The sequence below is a fragment of the Marmota flaviventris genome, chromosome 13, assembly GCF_047511675.1.
Source record: "Marmota flaviventris isolate mMarFla1 chromosome 13, mMarFla1.hap1, whole genome shotgun sequence".
In the NCBI taxonomy this organism is placed as follows: Eukaryota; Metazoa; Chordata; class Mammalia; order Rodentia; family Sciuridae; genus Marmota; species Marmota flaviventris.
In genome coordinates this window covers 66,567,373-66,594,394 of record NC_092510.1, presented here as the reverse complement: position 1 = coordinate 66,594,394, position 27,022 = coordinate 66,567,373, and the positions used below count along the sequence as shown (strand labels likewise).

The 27,022-nt window shown below is 40.4% G+C and overlaps 1 protein-coding gene across 1 annotated transcript in view; it reads right to left on the bottom strand.

Moving 5' to 3' along the window:
* Ube2r2 (ubiquitin conjugating enzyme E2 R2) overlaps positions 1-20,937 on the bottom strand; it is a 110,443-nt gene extending 89,506 nt beyond the window's left edge. Inside the window, exon 1 of the mRNA XM_027930883.2 lies at positions 20,246-20,937. Within this exon, the coding sequence (XP_027786684.1) occupies positions 20,246-20,422 (177 nt within the window). The 5' untranslated portion in view covers positions 20,423-20,937. The remainder of the gene's footprint in view (positions 1-20,245) is intronic.
* Positions 20,938-27,022: the final 6,085 nt, after the last annotated feature.

The window sequence follows — 27,022 nt, the reverse complement described above, 5'->3', positions numbered from 1 at the left end:
CATATAAATAAGTAAACAGAGGTCTATCAACAAATAAGAAATATTTTTTAAAAAATTAAAAAGAACATACTATTTAAAAAATAGATTAGCGAGGCTGATACATTTTCAAAAGAAAATATATTTAAAATATTGTCTCTAGCGCTAGGGATAGAGCTCAGTGGTAGAATACTTGCCTAGCATGAACAAGGCTCTCAAAATTAAATGGGCTGGGCCGGGTACAGTGGCGCACACCTATAATCCCAACGGCTCAGGAGTCTGAAGCAAGAAAATCAAGAGTTCAAAGCCAGCCTCAGCTACCCTGAGGGGCTAAGCAACTCAGTGAGACTCTCTCTCTAAAGAAAATACAAAATAGGGCTGAAGATGTGGCTCAAGTGCCCTGAGTTCAATCTCCGGTGCCCCCCCCCAATTTTTTTTTTTTAATTTAAAAGGGCTGGGAATGTAACTCAGTGGTTAAGCACCCCTGGGTTCAATCCTTGGTACCAAAACCAAGAAGGCAGCTAAGTTTGAAACTAGAATTTCTGGAGAAGTGTTGTGGCTCAGTGGTAGAGCACTCGCCTAGCATGTGCTTACATGGCCTGGTAGTGTCCAATATCCAGGAGAGTGAGAATAGAAGGCTTATGGAAAAAGGTAAAGTCCCATCTGCATTTTTTTTCAAATATTTTTTAGTTATAAGTGGACACAATATTTTTTATATCTATGTGGTGCTGAGGATCGAATATATCCAGTGCCTCACGCACGTTAGGTGAGCGCTCTATCTCTGAGCCACAACCTCAGCCCCCTCATCTGTATTTTAAGTCTTTAGTGTCAATACAACATAGTACTGAAAATATCTAACAAGCAGGCAAAAACTCAAGAGAGATCTAATTAGAGATGTAGACTTAACAAACATTTTCAGGACATATATGGTAGCTAGAACAGTAATAAATGACCTAATCACAAGAGAGCATATTTGTAATCATTTGTACATCACAGGAATTTTATCCTACCTAAAAAGTTTCTCCAAGTTGGGTGTGGCAGTTCTTACCTGCAATCCAAGCAACAGGAGGATCTGAGGCCAACCCTGGGCACTTAGCAAGACCTTGTCTAAAAATAAAAAAGAACTGGGGGTGTAGCTCAGTTAGAGCACCCCTGGGTTCAATACCCAGTAAAAGAAAAACATAAGTTCCCTCCAGCAAGGAGTACCTCCTTGTGAAGAATTAATTAATTTGGGAATGGGAATGGTGTTTGCTCAGCATGCTCTTATGTTCTGAGTTCCATCCTCAGCATCATTTTCTATTTTTTTTTTTTTTTTTTTGAGTACCAGGGGTACTCTACCACTAAGCTATTTTTTGTTTGTTTTTGAGACAGTTGTTGAACTGGCCTTCAATTTGTAAGTCCTGCTGCCTCAGTTTCCTGAATAGATGAGATTACAGGCCTGCGCCATCATACCTGGCTCTCAGCACCATATAAATTTTTTTTTTTTGGTCAGGCATGGTGGCACATACCTGTAATCCTAGCCTGAGATAGGAGGATTCCAAGTTCAAGGCCAGCCTCAGCAATTTAGTGAGGGCCTCAACAACTTAAAATAAAAAATTAAAAAGGCTGGGGATTTAACTCAGTGATAAAGCACCCTGGGTTAAATCTCCAGTGGTAACCAGTAAAGGGAAAAAAAAAATTCAACACACACCTGTTATCCTAGCAACTGAGAGGCTAAGGCAAGATTGCAACCAGTTGTAGTAACTTAGCAAGACCTTATCTCAAAATAAAGAATTTAAAAGGGACTGGAGGTGCTGGGGTTGTGGCTCAGTGGCAGAGCAATTGCCTCGCACATGTGAGGCACTGGGTTTGAACCTCAGCACTACATAAAAGTAAACAAAAAATAAATAAAGATATTTTTAAAAAATTAAATTAAAAGTACTGGGTATAGGGCTGGGGATGTGGCTCAAGCAGTAGTGCAATTGCCTGGCATGCGTGCGGCCCGGGTTCGATCCTCAGCACCACATGCAAAACAAAAATGTTGTGTCCGTCGAGAACTAAAAAATAAATATTAAAAAAAAAAAGTACTGGGTATATGGCTGGTAAAGTGCCTCTGGGTTCAACCCCAGTACCAAAACAAGAAAAAAGAAAGGGGGAAAAAAAGGAAAGTAAGAAAAAAAAAAATGTCAATTTGTTCAAGGTATACACATAAAGAGAAATGTGCTATATGCAGTTATTCTCCATAACTAAGAGACTTAATGTATACTATGAATAGAAAAAAAATTGGCTAAATATCAAGACTCTTTGAGAAAACGCATGCATGCAGAGTATTATCACAGCATAAATTCAAATTTAGCACTGAGCATTCTAGCAACCATGGCAAAGAGAAGAGATAGCCAGATGCACACCTATAATCCCAGCTACCTGGGAAGCCGAAGCAGAAGAATCACAAGTTTGAGGCCAGTCTGGGAAACTTAGACCCTGTCTCAAAATTAAAGAAAGAAAAAAAGAAAGGGTTGGGGATATAGCTCAGTGGTACAGTGCTTTCCTAGCAAGTTCAGTCCCCAATACCACCAAAAAGAAAAGGCCTGTTTTTCATGGGGGTAGGGGGGGATAGTCATTTAGCTTTTTATTTTTTGTCTTATTTATGTTCCAAAGCATATAATTCACAGAGTTCAAGTTTTACTCAAATCAGGTATCTATTCATTATGGCTTCTCTCTATGTGTCTGCACTTGTGCTTTTGTTTCAGGGAACTGTGCACTAAACTTTATAGCATGAACTGGGGCAACAGAGTTAGCAAGAATTTGACGCTTTTTGGGCTGGAGTTGTGGCTCCGCGGTAGAGCGCTTGACTACCACGTGGCAAGGCCCTGGGTTTGATCCTCAACACCACATAAAAATATTGTATCCAACTACAACTAAAAAATAAATATTAAAAAAAAAAAGAATTTGACCACTTTTGTAAATATAACCCATGTTGACCTGTCTAGCAGATGTCCGTAAATCTTGCCAGTTGGGCTGTAGAAACCTTACTTACTATACTAATTTCAACAACAGGTAGGAACAAGTTATACATGAAATGGAAATATTTTGTCATTAATTATCTGCTTTTTAAATAAATGAAGCACCACTTTAAAAAAAAAAAAGCATAAATTCAACTATAAAAATGTATTTTTATACTTAAGAGTGAGGCTCAGTGACAGAGGTCTTGCCTAGCATAAGCAAGGCCCTTGATTTGATTCCAAGCACTACCTAATAATAATAATAATAATAATAATAATTCATTTAATACAGTAAGAGTCATTAAAGGACTGGGGTTGTGGCCTAATGGTAGAGCACATGCCTGGCTATGTGAGGCACTGGGTTTGGTATCCTCAGCACCACAAAAATGAATGAATGAATAAATAAATAGTTATAAGAAAAAAAAAGAATCATTAAAGGTGGGTATGCTGGTGCATGCTTGTGATCCCAACAACTCAGGAAGCTGAAGCAGGAGGATCACAGGTTCAAGATCAGCCTCAGTAAGGCTCTAAGCAACTTAGCAAGACTGTCTTGAAATAAAAAATGAAAAGGGCTGGGGATGTGGTTCAATGGTTAAATGCCCTTGGGTTCAATCCCAGGTACACACCACCACCACTCCGCCCCCATCCCCCAAAAAAGAGCCATCAAATTTTTTTTTCCCCCAGTGCTGGGGAAAGAACCAAGGACCTCATTTGGCTAGGTAAGTGCTCTACCACTAAGCCACATTCCCAATCCCATCAGAATATTCATAACAGGCCACTATTTTAAAATTCTCAACAACTTTAGGGCAGGGGATGTAGCTCTCAGTGACAGAATGTGCACAGCCCTGGGCTCCATCCACACAGCATCAATCAATCAATCACAAAACTTTGGGGCTGGACCAGGTTATGTGACTATAATCCCAGCTACTCAGGGAGCTGAGGCAGGAGGATAGCAAGTTCAAGGTCAGCCTGGACGCCACAGGGAGACCCTGTCTCAAAATAAAATTTTAAAACCAGCTGGATATGCCTCAACAACTTACCTAGGCTAAACTGCCCTAAGCAATTTAGCAAGACACTGCCTCTAAATAAAATATAAAAAAGGGCTGGAGATGTGACTCAATGGTAAAGTGTCCCTGGATTAAATCCCTGGTACAAAAAAAAAGCTGGCTGTAGTTCAATGGCAGAGCATTCCTGAATTCAGTTTTCAGTACCAAAAGAATAAAGAAGAAAAAAAAAATTCTCCACTTTTTAAGAAATTTCACTTCTAAAATGTACTTCTAGGCTTTTTTTTTTTTTTTTTTTTTTAAATTAACTTCTTCCAATACCTTAAAAAATAAAGACTAGGGGCTGGGATTGTGGCTCAGCAATAAAGCATTTGCCTAGCATGTGCGAGGCCCAGGGTTTGATCCTCAGCACCACATAAAAATAGATAAGCAGGGCTGGGGTTGTGGCTCAGCAGTAGAGCGCTCGCCTAGCTCCTGTGAGACCCTGGATTTGGATCCTTAGCACCATGTAAAAATAAATAAATAAAACAAAGATAAAAAAATAGATAAGTAAAATAAAGGTATTTTAAAAAGTAAATAAAGGCTAAAATGGAACTGGGTTTGTTTTGTTCATCAGATTGTTCAAATGTGGTTAAGTGATCTTTATCTTCATGGGACTACATGCTGGCAGGTTCTGCTAATGTCCCCCATTATCACTGCTGCAGAATTCTTAACCTTCACCCCTAAATAAGTTTAATTATAGAGACTTGCAGAAAGATACTAATTTGTTATATTAACTATATAACCAAGATTTTAACCATAATTAATTTTTAGTTAAACCCTCAGTCATTAAGATCAGTAGATCAGTAGCTGAGTATAGATATAGTTCAATGGTAGAGCCAACATGTGTGAGGTCCTTGGGTTCAAGCTCCAAGTAGGGCAAAAAACAATATAAAATTAGATCTAAGTCACCCTGGCAACTAGATAAATACTACTGGTAGGAAAAACCCCAAGTAAAATACAATTTCTTATCAAAAAGCACAACTACCTGGGCGTGGTAGTGCACGCCTATAATCCCAGCAGATCAGGAGGCTGATACAGGAGAATCATGTGTTCAAAGCCAACCTCAGCAAAAGTAAGGTGCTAAGCAACTCAGTGAGACCCTCTCTCTAAACAAAATACAAAATAGGGCTGGAGATGTGGCTCAGTAATTGAGTGTCCCTGAGTTCAATCCCAGGTAATGGCCCCCAACCCCCAAAAAAAGCACAATTAAACTTGGGCTCTGCAGTGCATAACAGTAATCCCAGCAACTTGGAATGCTAAGGCAGGAAGATCAAAAGTTCAGGAATTCAGCAAGGAACCTAAGCAATTTAGCAAGACCCCATCTCAAATAAAAAATAAAAAGGATTGGTGATGTGGCTCAGTGTTTAAGTCCTGGTACTAAAAACAAATAAATAAATAAATGATTTGCTCCATTGTTTACCAATAAAAAGCAACTTTAGAAATGTTTATATTGAAAGGTGGGATTTACCCATTCAGAACTCAGGAAACATTAACCCCCCACACACACATTTTAACACATGATTACTTAAGTAAATCTAAATTCTATAGAATTTCCATATTTTCAGTGAAACTGTTATTACCTAGCAAATTTCCTGTCGGTATTATTTTGAGCAAATGTTTAAACAACTAACAAACTTCCAAAGAACTCAGCATAGGAACCCTGAGCACATGTATGAGTCAGATTTTGATTATAATGAAATATCTGAGTTACTTTTTTAAAAAAATGTTTATTTTTTAGTTGTAGTTGGACACAATACCTTTATCTTATTTATTTACTTTTATGTGGTACTGAGGATCGAACTCAGGGCCTCACACAGTGCTAGGCGACCACTCTACTGCTGAGCCCCAGCCCCAGCCCCAGAGTTACTTTTAAAAGAATGAAAATCCAAAAGTGTGAGCTAAATGAGTTCATGGGGGCTCCCCTTGGCTGCATCACATCATGGCAGGAATGCATATGCATCACTGTATCCCAGATGTTTCCCCCCTTCTCTTAGTAAAGCCATCAGGATTCAATCATGCAGACTCCACCCTAATGACCTAATCTAGTCACTTTCCAGACTTCCCCTCTAAACATCAGAAATTAGGTTTCCAACTTTTAATATGATTAACATATGACTATGGGGATTAAACTCCTGCATTAGTTGGGGAAAGAGGCAAATCATATCTACATCATAGTAGCAGAATTATTATACTTGCTTTAATCTACGTCAGCACTGAATTTTCTCATCAGCAGATAGCACCTGATTAAATATATTTCATTTTCCCCCCTATTTAGACAATGTGGGAAAATAGCACGAGGGAAAAAAACCAACAAGGATATTGAAAGCTTCTATTTCTAAATTAAATTACCAGGACTCACAAGAATTGATCTCTTCAAGGCAAATAACTTGAAGGGATGGCTATACCATATACCCACTAAAACAGTATTATACCACCACTGCCCCAGATAATTCAAGATTTTTTCTCAGGATTTATGTTTTGAGAACTGCCTTCCAAACATGTTTTTCTTACTGTCATTATGGCAAAGCTCCATATTTTTGGTGTGGAATCAATTTTGTTTCACTTTTTCATCTGAAGGTTATTAAGATTCATCTCTAAAAGACAGTAGAATGAATCGGGCATAACTTTCCTAAGTTCATGTATGAATACATGACCAGTGTAACTCCATATCATGTATAACCACAAGAATGGGAAGTTATAATCCATGTACGTATAATAAGTCAAAATATGCTCTACTGTCATGTATAACTAAAAAGAACAAATAAAAAATAGCAACCACAAAAAAAAAAAAAGATTCATCTCTAGTGAAAAAAGTGAATAATCTGAGGGCTGGGACTGTAGCTCAGTGGTAGAGCACTTGCCCAGCATGTGTGAGGCACTGAGTTCGATTCTCAATAAGACTCCTAAAGCACAAGAAGCAAACTCAAGAATCAATAAATGGGATGGTATCAAAAACTAAAACGCTTCTTCACAGCAAAGGAAACAATCAAGAACCTAAAGAGAAAGCCTACAGAATGGGAGAAAAATCTCTGCCACTACACCTCAGATAGAGCATTAATCTCCAGGATATATAAAGAAATAACCCAATCAATAAATGGGCCAAGGAACTGATCAGGTACTTCAGAGAAGAAATATAAATGGTCAACAAATATATGTAAAAATGTTCAACAACTCTAGCAATTAGAGATATTCAAATTAAAACTATACTGATCCCAGTGGCTTGGAAGGCGGAAGCAGGAGAATCACAAGTTCAAAGACAGCCACAGCAAAAAGCAAAGGCCTAAGTGAGACCCTCTCTCTAAATAAAATACAAACAGGGCTGGGGATGTGGCTCAGTGGTTGAGTGTCCCTGAGTTCAATCCCCAGTTACCCCCCACCCCAAAAAAACTACACTGAGATTCCATCTCACTCCAGCCAGAATGGCAATTATCAAGAATACAAGTAATAAATAATAAATGTTGGCAAGGATGTAGGGAAAGTGTTGCTGGTGGGACTAAAATTGGTGCAATCACTCTGGAAAGAAGTATGAAGATTCCTCAGAAAACTTGGTATGGAACCAGTTACCTCACTCCTTGGTATATACCCAAAGGTATTAAAATCAGCATTATACTAAAGTGATGCAGCCACATCAACAGCTCAATTCACAATAGCTAAGCTATGGAACCAACCTAAGTTCTCTTCAACTGATGAATGGATAAATAAAATAATGATGTATACACATGATGAAATATTACTCAACCATAAAAAAGGATGACATTGGGCTGGGATTGTGGCTCAATGGTAATGCACTTGCCTAGCACAGATGAAGCACCACATTAAAAAAAAAGAATGACTTTAAGGCTGGGTTATAGCTCAGTGGTAGAGCACTTGTCTAGCACATGTAAGGCACTGAGTTTGATCCTCAGCAACCCAAAAAATACAACTAAAAATAAAAAAGAAAATGACTTTATGACTTTTGCTGGTAAAGGGTGGATCTAGAGACTATCATGCTAAGTGAAATAAGCCAATCCCAAAAAATCAAAGGCTGAATGTTCTGATATGCAGGTGCTAACACACAATAAGGAAGGGAAGGAAGACTAGAAGTTTGGTGAATTAAGCCAGGTACAGAGTGACGCATGCCTGCAATCCCAGTGGCTTGAGAGGCTGAGACAGGAGGATTGCGAGTTCAAAGCCAGCTTCAGCAATAGTGAGGCGCTAAGCAACTCAGTGAGACCCTGTCTCTAAGTAAAATACAAAATAGGGCTGGGGATATGGCTCAGTGGTTGGGTGCCCCTCAGTTCAATCCCTAGTACCAAAAAAAAAAAAAAAAAAGGAGAGAGAGAGAGAAGTTTGGTGAATTAGACAAAGGGGAATGAGGAGAAGGGAAGGGGGATGGGAACAGGAAAGAGTAGAATGAATCGGATATAACTTTCCTATGTTCATATATGAATACACCATCAGTGAAACTCCACATCATGTATAACCACAAGAATGGAATCCTAGAATAAATCATACTCGATGTATGTATAATATATCAAAATGCACTCTACTGTCACATATATCTAAAAAGAACAATTTTTTTAAAATAAAAAGATGCTATAATAGGGGCTGGGGGGATAGGTAAGTGGTCGTGCTTGCCTGGCATGGACAAGGGCCTGATTTGATTTCTAGCACAATGGAGACAGCTGTAATAGAGGTAAAAAGTATCCTTTAATGGGTTCAACCATAAGAATAATCAAAAAAGATGTTTCCCCATGCTGTTTAAATATACTTGGAAAAGTGTAAGGCATTATTTTTAATTCATAAATACAATAGTGTATTGACTTTTTTGGTTTTTTGGCAGGGCTATGGATTGAACCCAGGACCTTGCACAGGCTAGGCAAGTGCTATACCGCTGAGCTGCAACTTCAGCCATTTTTACTTTACAGGATCTTGCTAAGTTGCCCAGTCTGGCCTTGAATTTGTGATCCTTCTCAGTAGCTAGGATTTCAGGTCCACACCACCACACCAAGTTTGAACTGAGAAAATTAACTGCATCTATGAAGTTCTGTCGTTTTAGAAGTGTTTTATCATCATTTCTAATCCCAAACTAACTTCTTGGGATTATATCTCTCAATACTAGCACCATTCCCACCCTCCACTAAAAGTAAGGCAAAAGCTTCTAGTATAAGAATCAAGTTCTACCAGGCTTGGTAACAAACAGCTGTAATCCCAGTGACTTGGGAGACAAAGGCAGCAGAATCACAAGTCCCAAGCCAGCCTCAGCAATTTAGTAAGAAACTTAATGAGACTCTAACTCAAAAATAAAAATTAAAAGGGCTGGGGATGTGGCTCACTGGTTAAATATCCCTGGGTTCAATCCCCAGGACTGAAAACAAACAAAACAAAAAACCACCTCTTAAGTTTGATTTTGATTTTTCTTAAAACCCTATTTTCAAGCAACCCTCTTAAGACCCCTCCCTTTGGGAAGGTTGGCTTCCTGTTCAAATATAAACTGCTACTTTACTAAAAAACAAAAACCTCCACTTTCATACCTTCAAGTATCTTCCAAACTGGTCTAAGATCTCAGTTAAAAGGCACAGGCTTTAGAGTTAAGTAGTCTGGTAGTACAGCTTTATATTTCAACTTTCTATCTGAAGACCCCTGGAAAAAATAAATGAGCTCTGTGTGACATGGCTTCTCTATATGCTAAATGCAATTAACAGTAATAATCTCATGGGAGGATTACGCGAGATATTCTATGTAAAGTATACAACACATAGTAAGCATTCAATGATACCTACACTACTGTACTAATGGCATATATATGCAACAGATAACGGCATTCCACATTTTACCTTTTTAAGTGTTCATTCTAATAACTCATATATTGAAGCACTAACCCCATGATGGTAGAAAGTGAGGCCTTTGTAATTAGGTCATGATGGTAAAATTGCCAGATAGAATTTCTTTATAAGAGAAAACCAAGACTAAGGTGTAGCTCAATGGTAGAGCCCATTCTGAGTACACCCAGCACCAGCACCACCATTGGTTGGAGGGTTCCGCCTCCAACCCCCACAAAAGAGGAAAAGAGCTAATCTCTCTCTTCTGTTTTGCCATATGGAGGATGACCCAGGGAGAAGTTATCAGCACACCAGAAGAGGGCTTTCAACAGGACCTGACCATGGTGAAACTTTGATTTCTTTTTTTTTTTCTTTTTAGAGAGAAAGAGATAATTTTTTTAAATATTTATTTTGAAACTTTGATTTCTAACTTCTACCCTCCAGAACTCTATGAAATAAAATTTCTGTTGTTTACAAGCCATATAGTCTACAGTAATTTATTTTAATAGCCTGAACTAAGAAATAACTTTTTTTTGTTGTTTTTTTGTTTTTGTCACTACTGGGGACTGAACTCCAGGCTCTTGTATGCTAGGTAAGTATCCTCCTACTGAGCTAAACCCCAGCCCCAAACGTTTTTATATTTCTTAATAAAAAAAAAAAAAAAATCATGTGCTGGGTGAAGTAGTACATACCTATAACCCCAGAGGCTTTGGAAGCTGAGGCAAGAGGATTCCAAGTTCAAAGTCAGCCTCAGCAACTTAGCAAGACCCTGTCTCTAAATAAAATACAAAAAAGGACTGGGGATGTGGCTCAGGGGTTGAGTGCCCCTGGGATTCAATACCCAGTACCAAAAAAAAAAAAAAAAATCATGTAAATGTGCTAAAAGTAGACTACTTCTGGACACAGTATGTACCTGCCTGTGATCACAGTTATTCGGGAGGTTAAGCAAGAGGATCACAAACTCAAGGTTAGTCTCTACTACTTAGCAATATTTTTCTCAAAATAAAAAGAAAGGATTAGGGATGTCAACAGTAGGTAGAGTGCCCAGGGTTCAACCCCCAGCATCACAAAAATAAATAAAATGAATAAAGTGGACTACTTACTTTTCATTTTAAATACAGTATTAACGTGAATTTCCCGATTCTCATATAGAAAGATTATTTAAATAATATCAAATGCTTGCAATCCAAACTAAAATTACCCCTTCAGAACCATATTAGCATGAACTTTAAATAACAATTTCTCATCTCCCTGAATAAAGATGAAATTTAATTCTATGTTGACAGAACACAGAGGCTTAATCTCATCCCCGCCAAGCCCTGTATTGGGGATTAAAACCAGAGGTACTCCACCACTGAGCTATAAAGCCAATCCTTTTTTCTTACATTTTTGAGACAGGCTTAAGTTGCTAAAGCTGGCCTTGAATTTGGAATCCTCCTGCCTCAGCCTTCTGAGTCTCTCAGATTACAGGCATGTACCACCTTGCCAAGCCTACTCAGACATTTATAACTGTATGTGTAACAATCCAAAAGCAGTTCAGGAACACAAAAGAATTAAAACATTTAAATGTAATCTCCCAGAGGATGGAGATCTGTAGTCCTAAAACTCTGAATTTTGTACTCTTCTTGTTATTTTCCCATAATTATATTAGCAGAGGTGAATCGAGTTGTGAACCTCCTTTATTCTCCACTTGTCTCCCATTGACAAGTTCTTATGGAACTTTAGATTAGAATCACTAACACTAAATTAGCAAGAGGGAACAGAACATTTTATCATGATGGATAATACTTATCAACCTAATTATCATTCTCTAATTGGCCTTGAAGCTTTAAAAACTTTGCTTTTCATAAACATTTATAATTACATCAGTAACACTTATACCTCACATTTCTATACTTTTAAAATTCAAGGGTTGGTAATGTGCTCAGTGGTACAGCACTAGCCTACTATGCATGAAGCTCTAAATTCAATTCCCAGTACTACAAACAGGAAAGAGTTGGGAGGGGGGAAAGGAGTAAAGCTAGGGTTAACAGTAGGTAGAGTACCCCTGGGTTCAACCCCCACAACTGTACTTGGAAGGCTGAGGCAGGAGGATCATAAATTCAAGGCCAGCCTCGGCAACTTAATGAGACCCCGACTCAAAATAACAAAGGGCTAGGGGCTGGGGATGTGGCTCAAGTGGTAGCGTGCTCGCCTGGCATGGGTGCAGCCCGGGTTCGATCCTCAGCACCACATACAAACAAAGATGTTGTGTCTGCCAAAAACTAAAATGTAAATAAAATATTTAAAAAAAAAAGATTACAAAAAATAAATAAATAAAAAAAATAACAAAGGGCTGGAGATGTACCTGGGTAATAGAGTACCCAGGCTCAATCTTCAGTATCTCAAATAAGTAAAATTCACACAAAAATTTTGATAAGCCTTAGTGTTCTCTCCGATATGCAATGCTAACACACAATGGGGAGTGGGGGGAGTAGAAATATTTTGGATTAGACAAAGGGGAATGAAGGGAAGAGGGGATGAGACAAGAAAAGACAGTAGAATGAATCAGACATTACTTTTCCTATGTTCATATACAAACATACAACTGGTATAACTCCACATCACGTATAACCACAAGAATGGGAAGTTATACTCCATGTATGTATAATGTCAAAATACATGCTGCTGTCATGTAACATAATTAAAAAGAATAAAAGGGGCTGGGGTTGTGGCTCAGCATAGAGCGCCTGCCTAGCATGTGCAAGTCCCTGGGTTCGATCCTCAGCACCACATATAAATAAAATAAAGGTATTGTGTCCAATTACAAACAAGAAAGAAAAAAGAATAAAAATTTTTTAAACTTTTTTATGAGAATCATTCATAAAAGCTCTAAGGTTATCAACGTCCTACTACTTTCTCTTCTAAAGTTATCAATGTCCTATCTACTATTTTCCCTCAGTACCTATAAAGGAAGTGCCTTTTCCTACATTACTTGGCCTTTGATGAGTAGTTTAAATAAACACCATTTACTAAACAAATCTCTGAAGAAAGGAGAATCAACATGGTGAAAAAAGTTTAATTGGGGGGGGGCCCAAGCCTGGGGTTGTAGCTCAGTGGTAGAGCACTTGCACTTGCCTAGCATATGTGAGGCACTGGGTTCAATTCTCAGCACCCACATACAAATAAATAAAGGTCCATTGACAACAATATATTTTTTTTAAAGTTTAATTAGGATGACAGGGTTTAGCTTAACAATGGAAGTGCTTAGCATACAGGAGGCCCTACATTCAATCCCTAGCACGACCAAAAAAACAAAACAGACCACACACACACACACACACACACACACATATATATATATAAATTAGGACTCAAATCCTTCATTCCAAGAAGAATTAACCCTCCTTTTATCAAATCTAAGACAATGATTCTGGTATTAAAAAAAAAAAAACAGATTTAAATGAAAGATTCCCTTAAAATTAAATCCTATCTATCATTGGCTGATGGCAATTTTAAGATTTCATGGATTCTAAGACACACTATAGCTCAGTGGCAACACACTTGCCTTGATGAACAGGGTCCTGGGTTCAACCCCAGCAAAACATGCGCATAGGGACGGACACACAGATACACACACAGAGAAAAGGAAAAATAAATCTGTCATGTTTGCTTTGAAATTAAAAAAAAAAACTAAACTAAACATCATTTAGTGTCAAACCCTTGGACTTAAGCTATTTCCATTTATAATGTTGCTAAAACTCAAGGTAAATTTTCAAAGCTCAAAGTTAACTGACAAAACCTTCATGTGGGGGGAGGGAGATTATAATTTTTAAACTGTTCAATTCCTCCAGGCACAGTGGTACACACCTATAATCCCAGGACTTGGGAGGCTGGGACAGGAGGATCACAAGTTCAAAGCTAGCCTTAGCAACTTAGCAAGGTTCTAAGCAACTTAGCAAGATCCTCTGTCTAAATAAAATGTAAAAAAAGGGCTGGGATTGTGGCTCAATAGTAGCGTGCTTGCCTAGCACATGCGAGGCCCTGGGTTCAATCCTTAGCACCACATAAAAATAAATTAAAAAATAAAGGTATTGTGTCCAACTAAAAAAAAAAAAAAAAAAAAAGGCTGGGAATGTGGCTCAATGGTTAAGTGCCTCTGGGTTCAATTCCTAGTATCCTCCCCCTCAAAAAAAGTTTAATTCTGTTTTCCAAATTGCCTATTCAAATCCCTTAAAACAGGCTTTTTTTTTTTTTTTTTGCAGGGGGCAGGGGGAGTACTGGTTATTGAACCCTGCCAGGGCTTTGCCACTGGGCTGCGTATCTTCCCTTTTATTTTTAAGACAGGGGTCTCATTAAGTGTCCCAGGCTGGGCTCCAACTTTCAACCCCTTGCCTCACCTCCTGAGAAGTTGAGATTTTAGGGATGTGCCACCACACCAGGGAAAATCAGGGATTCTTTTTTTTGTTTGATACTGGAGACTGAACTCAGGGATACTCAACCACTGAGCCATATCCCCAGCCCTATACTGTATTTTATTTAGAGACAGTGTCTCACTGAGTTGCTTAGCATTTCGAAGTTGCTGAGGCTGGCTTTGAACTTGATTCTCCTGTCTCAGCATCCCAAACCGCTGGGATTACTGTGCCTGGCTAAATCAGGGATTTTTAACCCATGAGTTAATGGCCTCAAAATCTATACAAATTGGCTTACATGTACATTTTTTTTTCCTGAGGATAAAAACCTATCAGTTTCTCAAAAGGATTCATATGGCAAAAAGTTTAAGAATAGTTGCAACTACATTTTTTTTAAAATATATTTTTTTTAAAGAGAGAGAATTTTTTAATATTTATTTTTTAGTTTTTGGCGGACACAACATCTTTGTTTGTATGTGGTGGTGCTGAGGATCAAACCCGGGCCGCATGCATGCCAGGCAAGCGCACTACCGTTTGAGCCACATCCCCAGCCCCAGTTGCAACTACATTTTAAGAATTACACAGTAATTAAGTGTTGGGTCAGGTGTGGTGGCACGCACTTGTAATTCCAGCAACTCAGGAGGCTGAGACAGGAGGATCACAAATTGAAAACCAGCCTCAGCAATTTAGTGATACCCTGTCTCAAAATAAATGTAAGGGCTGGGGACATAGCTCAGTGGTAAAGTATCCCTGGGTTCTGGGTTCAGTCATCAGTACCAAAAACAAACAAACAAAAAAAAAAGAGTGGGGCTTGAACTTTGTGGTGTCTGTAGTCTCGGCTACTTGGGAGGCTGAGGCAGAAATTTCAAAAGTTCAAGGCCAGCCTGGGTGCAGTAGTGCACTCCTGTAATCCCAGCAACTCAGGAGTAGGATGACAACTTTGAGCCCTACCTCAGCAACTTAACAAGGCCCCAAGCAAGTTAGAGAGAACTTGTCTCAAAATAAAAAATAATTAAAAAGGGTTGGGAATGCAGCTCAAGGGTAAAGCACCCCTGGATTTCCCAATACTAATAAAGTTCAAGGCCGGCCTGGGCAACTTAACAAGACCCTGTCTCAGTATAAAAAAATTCTTTAAAAGGGCTGGGGATATAGCTCAGGGATACAGTGAGCTCCCTAGGTTCGATCCCCAGGACCACACACACACAAGATTCCCCCCCTACACCCCCTCAAAAAAACACAAGAATTAAGAATTATTATTGCTGGGCAAGGTGGCACATGCCTGTAATCCTAGCAGCTCAAGAGCCTGGGGCCGGTGGTGAAGGAGAGGCAGAAAACAGATTATTTTATCCTAGAACAAATGGAGCCTAGAGAATATGCATATTCCTTTATTTTAAAAAAGTGTGTGTGCATGCACATGTACAGAATTGAAGAGTTTGTTATTCTGATAAGGAAGTACTCCTATTAGGGAAAATTTTAAGTATTTAACAAATACTTTTTGTCAGTTGGGGTTTTCTAAAAATGGAATGCATCTATTATTTCATTATCTCAGATTACTGAATAAAATCTACAGAAGTTACCTATGATATTTTAAGTTTTTCTTTATTATCTAAACTTTTATGTTATGAATATGATGAAAGGCACTCTCATTTCTGACTATAATCTCACACTATCATGCTTTTAGATAAATAATGCAGGAATTCCAAGGAGGTTCTATACCAAACCATTCACACTTCATTGTAATCATCATCAGAAGGTATTTGAAAAGATAGTTCCTTTTAAAGGGGAGAAACTACTGCCTTGATCAACAGTAACATAATAAAAATTCCAGCTTGCTCCATAGCATCAAAATGAGCTCAGGGGTGTTCTCTATGTCCTAAACCATCAACTAATAGAGGAAAAATTCCAAGAAGCAAAGAAATTCAGATGTTCCTCATTAACATCAAGAAAAGGTGAGGGCAGGATTTTATAATATGCAAAACAGAAGAAACTACCTTTTCCCATCATACATTCATTGCCTCCAAAGCTAAGAATCAGTTTAGAGGTACTAAAAAGGGCTGGGGATGTGGCTCAAGCGGGTTCGATCCTCAGCACCACATACCAACAAAGATGTTGTGTCTGCCGAAAACTGAAAAATAAATATTAAAAAAAAAAAGAGGTACTAAAAAAGTGAAAAAAGGATGAATCAAAAAACAAAAATACCAAGAAACAGTATAAGTCTCACAGTCTCCACCACAGTTCCTGTGGTGCCAACCACTGCATGGTGAAAAAGATGTTAGAAATCTATTAATACCTAAAAGTTAAAGAAGTTATACTATGAGAATTTTAAAGAATGACTGGCAGTTATTCAAACAATTATGTCCAACAGAAAAAAGAATTCAACTTGAAAATAAATTATACCAAATGTTCAAAAATTAACAACATTTGATAAGAGAGAAGAGTTGTACAAAAAGCTCTGTGCCAACTTTTAACTACAGCTGTAGTGGAACACACTAAAAGCCTTGTTTTAAGACAAAAGCAGTGGAATAAAAAACAATGACCATAAATTTAAATTTGCCTTTTTTCCAACAAAGGACGAATGAGATAAAAGGCAATACAATAAAGGACAAAATAGAAGAAAACATTATTGAACAAATTTTCATACAAGACTAAAATATTCATACATTTTTTACAAGTTAAAATTAAAGGTAAAAGAGTGGGCTGGGATTGGGGCTCAGCGGTAGAGCACTCGCCTAGCACGGTTGGGGCCCCGGGTTCCATCCTCAGCACCACATAAAAAAATAAAGGCATTGTGTTATGTCCATCTACACCTAAAAAATAAATTTAAAAAAATAAATAAAGATAAAAGAGTTGGGGATGTAGCTCAGTAGAACAGCACTTGCCTAGTATGCACAAAACCCTGACCTAGGTTCATTGCCCAGCACCACAAATAACAAGAATTTTCAGTGGGGCACTGTGGCATTATAATCTCAATGGCTCAGGAGGCTGAGGCAGGACAAGTTCAAAGCTAGCCTCAAAAACTTAGCAAGGCCCTAAGCAAGTTTGTGAGACCTTGATTCAAAATAAAAAATAAAGACTGGGGATGTGGCTCAAGCAGTAGCACGCTCGCCTGGCATGCGTGTGGCCCGGGTTCGATCCTCAGCACCACATACAAATACAAAGATGTTGTGTCCGCCAAACACTAAAAAATAAAATATTAAAAAATTCTCTCTCTCTCTCTCTCCTCTCTATCTTAAAAAAAATTATAAAAAAATAAAATAAAAAATAAATAATAATATTGGGGATGTGGCTCAGTGGCTTAAGCACCCCTGGGTTAAAAAAAAAAAAAAATTCCACACATTTTTTTACGCTTCAGAATTAAAGGTAAAGGGGCTGAAGGTGTAATAGCAAGGTAGTAGAAAGGCAAGGCACTTAGATCCACAGTACAAAAACAAAAACAAAAATCAAATTTAAGGTAAACACTCTCAAAGACTAATAAATCTAACACATACAACAAAATAGGAGATTTAAGCTATTCATTTTTTTAACTTTTTTTTTTTTTTTGGTGTAGATGAACACAATACCTTTATTTTTATGTGATGCTGAGAATCGAACCCAGTGTTTCACACGTGCTAAGCAAGTGCTCTACCACTGAGCCACAACACCAGTTCAAGCCATTCTTTTTTTTTTTTTTTTTAGTTTTTAGTTTTCAGCGGACACAACATCTTTGTTTGTATGTGGTAGTGAGGATCGAACCCGGGCCGTACGCATGGCAGGCGAGCGCGCTACTGCTTGAGCCACATCCCCAGCCCCTCAAGCCATTCTTTTTAACAGGACTGAAATTAAAAAGCCTTTGTTTTAAATCAGTGTATATGCTACAAGGAATCCTTGCATACTACCAATTCCAAATTGTGAGTTTTTTTGTTTTGTTTTGTTTTGTTTTTGTGGTGCTGGGGATTGAACCTGCAGCCTTGTGCATGCAATGCAAGCACTCTACCAACTGAGCTATAACCCAGCCCCAAATTGTGAGGGTTTTTTTAACCACACAATTATTCCAAAATTAGGCAAAAATGCTACAATTTGCAACCCATTATTTTCTTTCACAGTTTTTTTTTTTTTAACAAAATTGCATTGGAGTAAGATTATTCTAACTAGTACCCATTTGCCTTAACCATCAGTTATTCCAAAGACTTTTTAAAAGTTAAACTTTATCCATTGAAGTTAAATAATATTTTGCTAAAAATGCTTTTATAGAAAAAAAATTCCGTTTTGTGCAAAAATATTTCCAATATCTATAAATAAAAATTTATATTTAAAAGTAGAGCGTATGGGGCTGGGGCTCAGTGGTAGTGCGCTTGCCTAGCATGCGTGAGGCACTGGGTTCGATTCTCAAAACCACGTATAAATAAAATAAATGTCCATCAACAACTAAAAAATGAAAAAAAAAAAAAAAAAAAAGTAGAGAGTACCTCAACATGAACAATGCAATACCTTTTCCATTTGCCACTAATAACTTGCACCTTTACTTAGCAATTTTAAATTCCTGCATCTGAAAAATATAGCATGTGTTGACAAATACACACACATACATAAAGTGTAATTTATATTCACAAAAAATGAAGCAAACGGTAGGAATATCACTGTTACATAATATTCTAAAAATGTGTTTTTTACTAGGTGTTCCTAGTATCATGGTGTCACTATTAAACAGTTCCATATCAATACTATCTTCTACAAAGCTGACCCAATTTAAAGCCTGAAACTAAAGCTTCTACCTTTAGAGAAGGGTAGAAAACAAGAGTTAAGTAATTGGTTAAGTCCTAAAAATACACATCACAACTACATGACTAAGATACTCATTTAAAACCTGTGCCAAGATAACCCCTCCCTTCAAAACAAACTAAAACTGACTCACTGGCCTATTTCACTTAATTTTGGAAATAAAAAAATTTTAAAAAATGGATTCCTAAGTACTCATTTCCTCAGTCTTGCCACCAAAATTTAAAAATTCAAATCTTCAATTTGGGATTCCTCCCTGCAAAAATGCTAAACCCAAAACAAAAGAAAAACTACCTCCAAGTCATCTACCTTGGAGTTTTTAGAAAAATACACTGGATTCCAGAATAATTTTGGAAGCACTGTTCTAAAATCACAGGAAACAATAGAAACAATGTCTATGGTCGCTAAGGATCCATCCCACCCAGAGAAAACCATCTCACCTGCGATACTTTTCATCTGTGAAATGACTCCACTCGCTGGAGTTCTACCTGAGCAAAATCTTTCCATTTTGTTTCCCTAAAGTGGGAAACTATCAATCTCCCCTCAAGACACGTTCCACCCTTTTTGGGTGTTTCTACATGAAGAAAAAAAAATGCTAGTAAACTTGATGGCGGGGTGAGGACAAAGGGCGTTTTTAAAGAAGCACTGAGGTAAATGGAGAATGAGGACAGAAAGAAGGCTAAAGTTCCTTCAAGTGGATAATGGCAAGACAACGCCAAGCACCTCTCTTTTTTAAACCACCCCTAGGGTCCTTTATTACCGCACACTGGAATGTAAAGTTGGAACTACCACTATCCAAGAAGCCCAATGAAACCTCAAAATGTCAGGGCACTGGCAGCCTCTGGAATGACAGGCTAATTCCCCTCCCCCCACCCCCCACCCCCAAAAAAAGAAAAGTCCAATCCAATAAGTGCAGGTCACCCTGCCCTCTGGGGCAGTTCCAGCCTGCGCAGGGAGAGCTCTAATGGGAGATCAAGAAAAGAAAGACCACCTCTTTCCACACACCCTCAGCTGGGGAAACAAAGACTGCCCTCCTTCCCCTGTAGCCACTACCCCAGCCGGAGAGACTTTCCTATTTCCCGGTGCAGTCTGGCCTCCCGCCCCCGCCCCATGACAAAGAAAAGGCACTTGGTGAGCAAGGCCTTCCTGCCTCCACGGATGGGGGAGGGGGCTACGAGGCGAGAAGCCCCCTCCACGCACCCGCGCTCACACTCTCCGCCCCGAAAACTGCCCAACGCGGGGAGGAACCGAGGCCTCGGGGGGAAAGCCGGGTCCAGGAGGGGGTGAGGGGGTACCTTGAAGTAGCCGCCTTCGTAGAGGGTGTTGGGGGGTCCGAAGATGGCCACCTCCCAGTTGTAGAGGTCGGACTCATCCACCAGGGTGATCCGGAAGCCCTCCACCGGTTCCTCCTGTAGGGATTTCAGCTCGAGCATCAGGGCCTTCTGCGAGCTGGTCATCTGCTGCTGGGCCATCGCGGCGGCGGCGGCGGTGCCGGGCCGGGGCCCCAGTCCTCGCGCACCGGCCGGGCCGGACCAGGCCCCTCCCCTCCGCTCGCCCTCGGGCCGGGCCGCACGGGGCCCCGGTCTTCACACACCCGGCGGGCCGGACCAGGCCCCAGACGGCCCGTGGGCCGGCCCGGTGTCCTCACACGCGTCGCGGGCCGGGCCGGGCCCTTCTCCTCACACTCCGGCCGGGTGGGGGAGGGGTTGAAGGAGTTAGGGAAATCCGCTCCCGGTCAGGGGCCTCCCCCCCCCGGAGGGGGCCTCTACTTGGGGGGGGGGAGAGGAGGTGGAAGCCGAGGAAGGCGGCGAAGGGCCGGCGATGGTGAGCGGAGGGGGCCGGGCCGGCCCGGGAGCGCCGCGCTCGCTCGCCCTCTCGTTCGCCTCGGGGGCCGCCGGGGCCGGAGGGGGAGGGGGAGCGTGGCGCGCGGGGGTCTCGCGGCAGCGGCGGCGGCGGCGGCTGCGCGGGGGGAGGGGCGGAGGAGGAGAACGAGAGCGCCTCTCGCCGCGGGAGCGACGGAGCCGAGAAGGAGGGAGGGAGAGAGGGAGGAGGGGCGCGCGCCAGGAGGGGGGCGGCTCTTGGCGGCTGGCGGCCCGACGCGCGTGCGCGCGCCCCTCCCTCCCCCGCCCGCCTGCCTGCCTGCCTGCCTCGTCCTCCTCCCCTCCTCCCCTCGGTTCCCGGCTTCCATCCCTCCCACCCGCGCGGTGGCGGTGGCGGCGCTTTGTGACGCAGGCGCGTGTCCCCCGCCCTTAAAGGGCTAATCGCTGTAGGAGACTGAGGGCGGGCAGTCGAGAATCGCCTTGGCCCCAAAAGGTCGGTTTTGTGGCTTGGCGCCGCGGTTCCAGAGGCGTGTCCCGGAAGGGACTTTCAGGTCCAAGAGCTCTCAGTGACTTCCCCCAACGTGTATTCACCGGCCTCTAAACAGCAGTCCTAGGACTAGTCCTAGGACGAGCTCTAGTCCTCTACAGACCACCCCCAACCCCATCCCACCCCCGCGACACCCAGTTTGCAGTCCCTGAACTTAGTAGGTGCTTGAATAAGAAGGACTGAGAATATGGGTCATAGCGATGGGAACAAGATTTCCCAGCTTGAGGTTGGGGTTGTGGTTCAGTGGAAGAGTGCTTGCCTGGCAACTGTGAGGCACTGGGTTCGAGCCTCAGCACCACATATAAATAAATAAAATAAAGGTATTATGTCCATCTATTTCCCAACTTCTCTCCCAACTTAATCTACCGCAGATCCAACCTCCTGGCCTGTGTGCCACTGGGCAAATCACCCATCTTAGAGAGGGCATGTTTTCAAAAGAGAAAAGGCAGGAAGGCCAGTTCCTGCTTCCCTTAATAACTACAAAGAGGAAGTTATGAGGAAAGAGAATTAAACTAAACCTGGTTTCCTGGCCCTTCTCAATGTGCTATGGGATGGACAACTGCTCTGCTTATCCAGGTTTGTAAAACTACTGAGATTGGACTTTTGACACCCATTTTCTTCAGCTTGATTGTTCAACCTCCAACTCCTGAGATAATCATAACTGAAGTAAAATGTGGAGACAGTCTTCAGTCCCCATTATTTAGAATACTTCTTTCTCTTGGACTGGGATTGTGGCTCAGTGGTAGAGTGTTTGTGTGAGGTATTGGGTTTGATCCTCAGCACCCCATAAAAATAATAAAGGTATTATGTCCATCTACAACTAAAAATATATTTTTAAAAAAGAATACTTATTTCTCTTAGAAAAGCATGTGTTGTAACTGTGTAAACCCTTTCCCAGAAAAGCCAGCATACTGAGAGTTCCATTCAATTTTGAGATCACAGAGATCTTGGTTTCAACCCTGGTTCCACCACTTATATTAATTATACCTAACACAAGCAATTGTAATGATTAAATGAGATCATCTATGTATGGCATTTAGCATGGTGACTGGCAAGTGATCCATAACTAGGAGCTTTAAAGAACAGTATAGTTATTTTGTGGATACCACTCTTCATTTTTTTTAATACACTTTATATTTACAACAGTTTTAAATTTACAGAAAAAATGAGAAGACAGTAGGGTTCTCATGTACCTGGCACCCAGTTTCCCCTATTAATAACATATTAGTGTAGTATACTTATCACTAATATTGATACATTACTATTAATGTATTGTACATTATCATTAATGTTCATGCTTTATTCATATTGCCTTAGTTTTTGCCTAATGTCCCTTTTCTGTCCCAGAATTCCATCCAAGCTACCAGACTATAGTTTTCATGTTTCCTTAGACTCCCTCTTGACTGTGACAGTTTCTTAGACTTTTCTTGTGTTTGATGCCTTGATACTTTTGAAAAATATTGGTCAAAACAATTTTGTTTATAGTAGGGAGTGTACTGGGGATTGAACCCAGGGAAACTTTACCATTGAGCTTTATTCCCAGAACTTTTTGTTTTTATTTTGAAACAGGACCTCACTAAGCTGCTGGGTTTGAACTTTGTTCCTCCTGCCTGAGCCTCCCAAATTGCTGGGATTATAGGCATGCACCACCACCCCTGGCCTCAAATGTTTTGTAGGTGGTCCTTCACCTGGGATTTGTGATAAGACTGGGGTTATGGGTTTTAAGAGAAAAAATCATAGAAATAAAAATGCCATATGAGGACACATGATAACATGACTTAGCACTGTTGATGTTGACCTTGATCACCTGCCTGAGGTAGTAAGTATATCAGGTTTCTTCATTGTAAAGTATAGCCTCATCCTTCTTCTTCATCATTCTATACTGTACTCTTTGAAAGAAAATCAGTGTGCACAAATCATAAAGGGCCTTTCTCTTTTATTTCTTTCTTTCTTGGGTTTGTTTGTTTTCAATGAATGAGGTCTCCATACTTTAAAACATTCTCTAACCCCCAGCCTTACCTACCATCTAGGTCTTGAGACCAAACTCCACTAGAATTAGAGCTCTTGTCAGAGGAAGGGAAGTGTTGGGCTGGGGATGTGGCTCAGTGTAGAGAACTGTCAGGCCCTAAGTTGGAAGCTAGTAGGGAGGAGTGTCCTCCTATTCAATGCAACCCTCCTCCCAAAATAATGAGGTATGCCTTATTCAGGTTTCCAGTCCTCCACCAATTTAGGGACATGAAGATTGCTGACCTGGAAACGTGGGAGATGGTGTTGACACCTTTAATAGCAAGGTTGTGAGTAGACAAATAGGCAGAAAGTTCATCTTCAAAGCATTTCACCTATATGAAATCATAGCCTCACCCTGATCTATACAATGATAGCTCTCTCGCCTAACCCACTTGAATATACATCTGCCACCCAGACCAGAAGCTGTCCCCTGAGTTCAACTCACAAACTCATACTAAGTATCCACTATGGACATGATCCTAAGCTGGAAGGCTGGCAGCTTACTGTGGTAATGAGTTTTGTACTCAAGTCTTTCCCAATTTTCAAGTCAGAGGAACTGCAATTCTACAAAACTAGCTTCAGTAAAACATTACCTATTGGTAGGCTGCAACTGTGTCTTATTCATCCTTGTATCTCATGAAACCAGCACACAGTGTGACACAAAGTAGACACTAAGTAATTGTTCTCAGACTCATGGCCAAGGGCAGGAAGACAATCAGTATCTCACACACACACACACACACAAAATTGGACTCCACTCGCAAGTCTAGGCTCTCAGGCACTCTCAGACACACAGTAGGTACTCAGGACTATAAATTTCATAACCATTTACCACCTACCCCAATGTTTGCCACATACTAGGTACTCAAAACATTTTTTTCCAGGCATGGTGGTTCATGGCTATAACTCCAGCTACTTGGGAAGCTGAGGCAGGGAGATTCCTCACAAGTTTGAGGCCAGCCTTAGCAATTTAGTTAGACCCTGCCTGGGGGGGGGGGGGGTGCAGCGGGGCTGTGGCTTAGTGATACAGCATACCTATCGTGCAGGAGGCCCTAGGTTCAATCTTTAGTACTAAGCCACTATAGTCTAAACAAAGAATAGGGGCTGGAAGTAGCTCAATGGTACAGCAGCTTACCTACTATGTGCAAGGCCTTGGGTTCAGTCTCCAGAACTACTAGATAGGTTTATATCTAGATATATAGAGGACAGCATTTTTTCTTTTTTAATTTTTTTTATTTGTTTTAATTAGTTACACATGACAGTACAATGATCTTGACATATCATACATTTGAATCGGGGTATAATTTATCATTTTTCTGAGTATACAGGTTGCAGAATCACATTGGTCATAAAGTCACATATGTACATACAGCAATAATAATGTCTGTTTTATTCTGCTAGGACAGCATTTTTTTTTTTTAATGAAAATAGTAGAAATAACTTCCTAGAGCTTTCTTTGTTTTCTAATGATAGGTTGAAATTTACTTGATTGATTAGTGCCCTCTTGTGGTAAAGAAAACAAAATACCAACCTTCCACCCTACCCCCCACCATGCTGGGGATGGAACCCAGGGGTGCCTATCACTGAGCCCTTTTTCTATTTCTGTTTTATTTTGAATTTTGCTAAGTAGTCCAGGTTTGCCTTTAGCTTTCATTTCTCCTGTCTCAGCCTCCAGAGTAGCTGGGATTATAGGTGTGAACCACTGCACCTGTCCTTCCCCTCAGTCACTAAGGCATCACTTAGTACTTGCAAACCTGGGAACTTGCAATTAATCCATTATCTTTCTTCCAAAGAGAAAAAATATGGTGCTGGGGTTGTGGCTCAAGCGGTAGCACGCTCGCCTGGCATGCGTGCGGCCCAGGTTCAATCCTCAGCACCACAAACAAAGATGTTGTGTCCACCGAAAAACTAAAAAATAAATATTTAAAAAAAAAGAAAGAAAAAATATGGAAATCTTACCCAGGCACAGTGGCTCACAACTGTAATCCCAGCTGCTGGGGGAGGCTGAGGCAGGAGGATCGTGAGTTCAAAGCGAGCCTCAGCAACAGAGAGGCACTAAGTAACTCAGTGAGACCCTGTCTCTAAATAAAATACAAAATATGGCTGGGGATGTGGCCAAGTAGTCGAGTGACCCTGACCCTGGGTTCACCTCCCCACACACACACACAAAGGATAGGAAATCTTGGTAAGTTAAAGTGGAGGAAGATACATTTGGGTTAGGAAGGATAATTCTGACTTTTAAGAATGACTCTTTTTAAGAGGCCAACATTTTTCAAATTCAACATATTAACATATATGTAAGATTTAGACACTGTTTTTAGGAGCCACAATATTTCTCTAATAATAATAGCTAACATTTTCTAAGCATTACCATGTGACAGGATTTTTACATGCAGAATCCATTACATGGTTATTTGTAGAATATGTTACTGAATAAAGCAAGGCTTAAAGAGGTGAAAATATGGGCTGGGGTATAGCTTAACAATGGAACACTTGCCTAACATATGCAAGGCCCTGGGTTTAATTCCCCACCCCCACTCCCTAAATAAAGAAAAAAACATTTAAAAAGATGTTAAAAGAATTACTCAAGATCACTCAGAGAGTAAATAGCAGAACTTGAAGTTAACCTCAACCAACCTACTCCAATGTGATTGCCCTTAATTACCATGTTGTAATGTTCCTAATGTTCCCACAGCAATCTGTACATGTCACAGCACCCACACACTATAATGCAATTGTTTTCTTCCCCCTAGCTTCTGGTGTGCTCTTGAGAAAGAGCCATTTATCCATTCTTTCTTTCATTGGACAAATATGTTTTGAGTGCTTCCCACATGATAGGCCCTGTGCTAAATGCCAGGGATATAATAATGAATGAAACAAATAATTGGTCCCTGCCATCATGAAGCTTACATTCTTGTGGCTAAGGCAGAAACAGACAAAAACAAGTAGTTAGTAGATAAATAACATTGTTACAGGTTTTGGGAGTACCAATCAAAGTGATTAAAAGGGTGCCTAAAACAAAATGCTGGGGCAGGATGCAGTTCTATATGGAGGGCAGGACAGGGACAGGAGAAACTTGTGAAGTTACATTTAAATGAATGAAGGGAACTGACTTGTGAAATGGGAGAGTGAGAACATCCTCCCAGGTTTCTGGTTTGCTATTAGGCTTATTTAACTCTCTATAATGGACACTAGGCACAGGGCTTTGACATTTCTTATCGATTACTTATTTTTTGTGGTGCTGGGAAATTGAACCCAGGACCTCTCATATACAAAGCACATGCTCTACCATAGAGACCAGGTGTCAGTTCGTTTATTTATTTATTTGGAGATGGACAGCATGTCTTTATTTTATTTATTTTTAAATGTGGTGCTAAGTATAGAACCTAGTGCCTCATACCTGCTAGGCAAATGCTCTGCCACTGAGCTAGAGCCCTAGCCCAGGTGTCAAATCTTGACTTTTTTTTTTTTTCCTGAGACTGGATATTGAGTCTTCCAATGTTGCCCATGCTGTACTTGATCTTGTGATTCTCCTGTCACAGCCTCCCAAGTAGCTGGGGTTACAGGCATCACCCTGCTTTGATCATTCTTGACTACAGGGCTTGACCATTTTTAGGTGTGAAGGAAAGCGCAACAAATTTCACAGCTCTTTGTTTTGTTCTCAAGACTTCTTTTCTCAGTGGTGTTGCCTCCTCTTT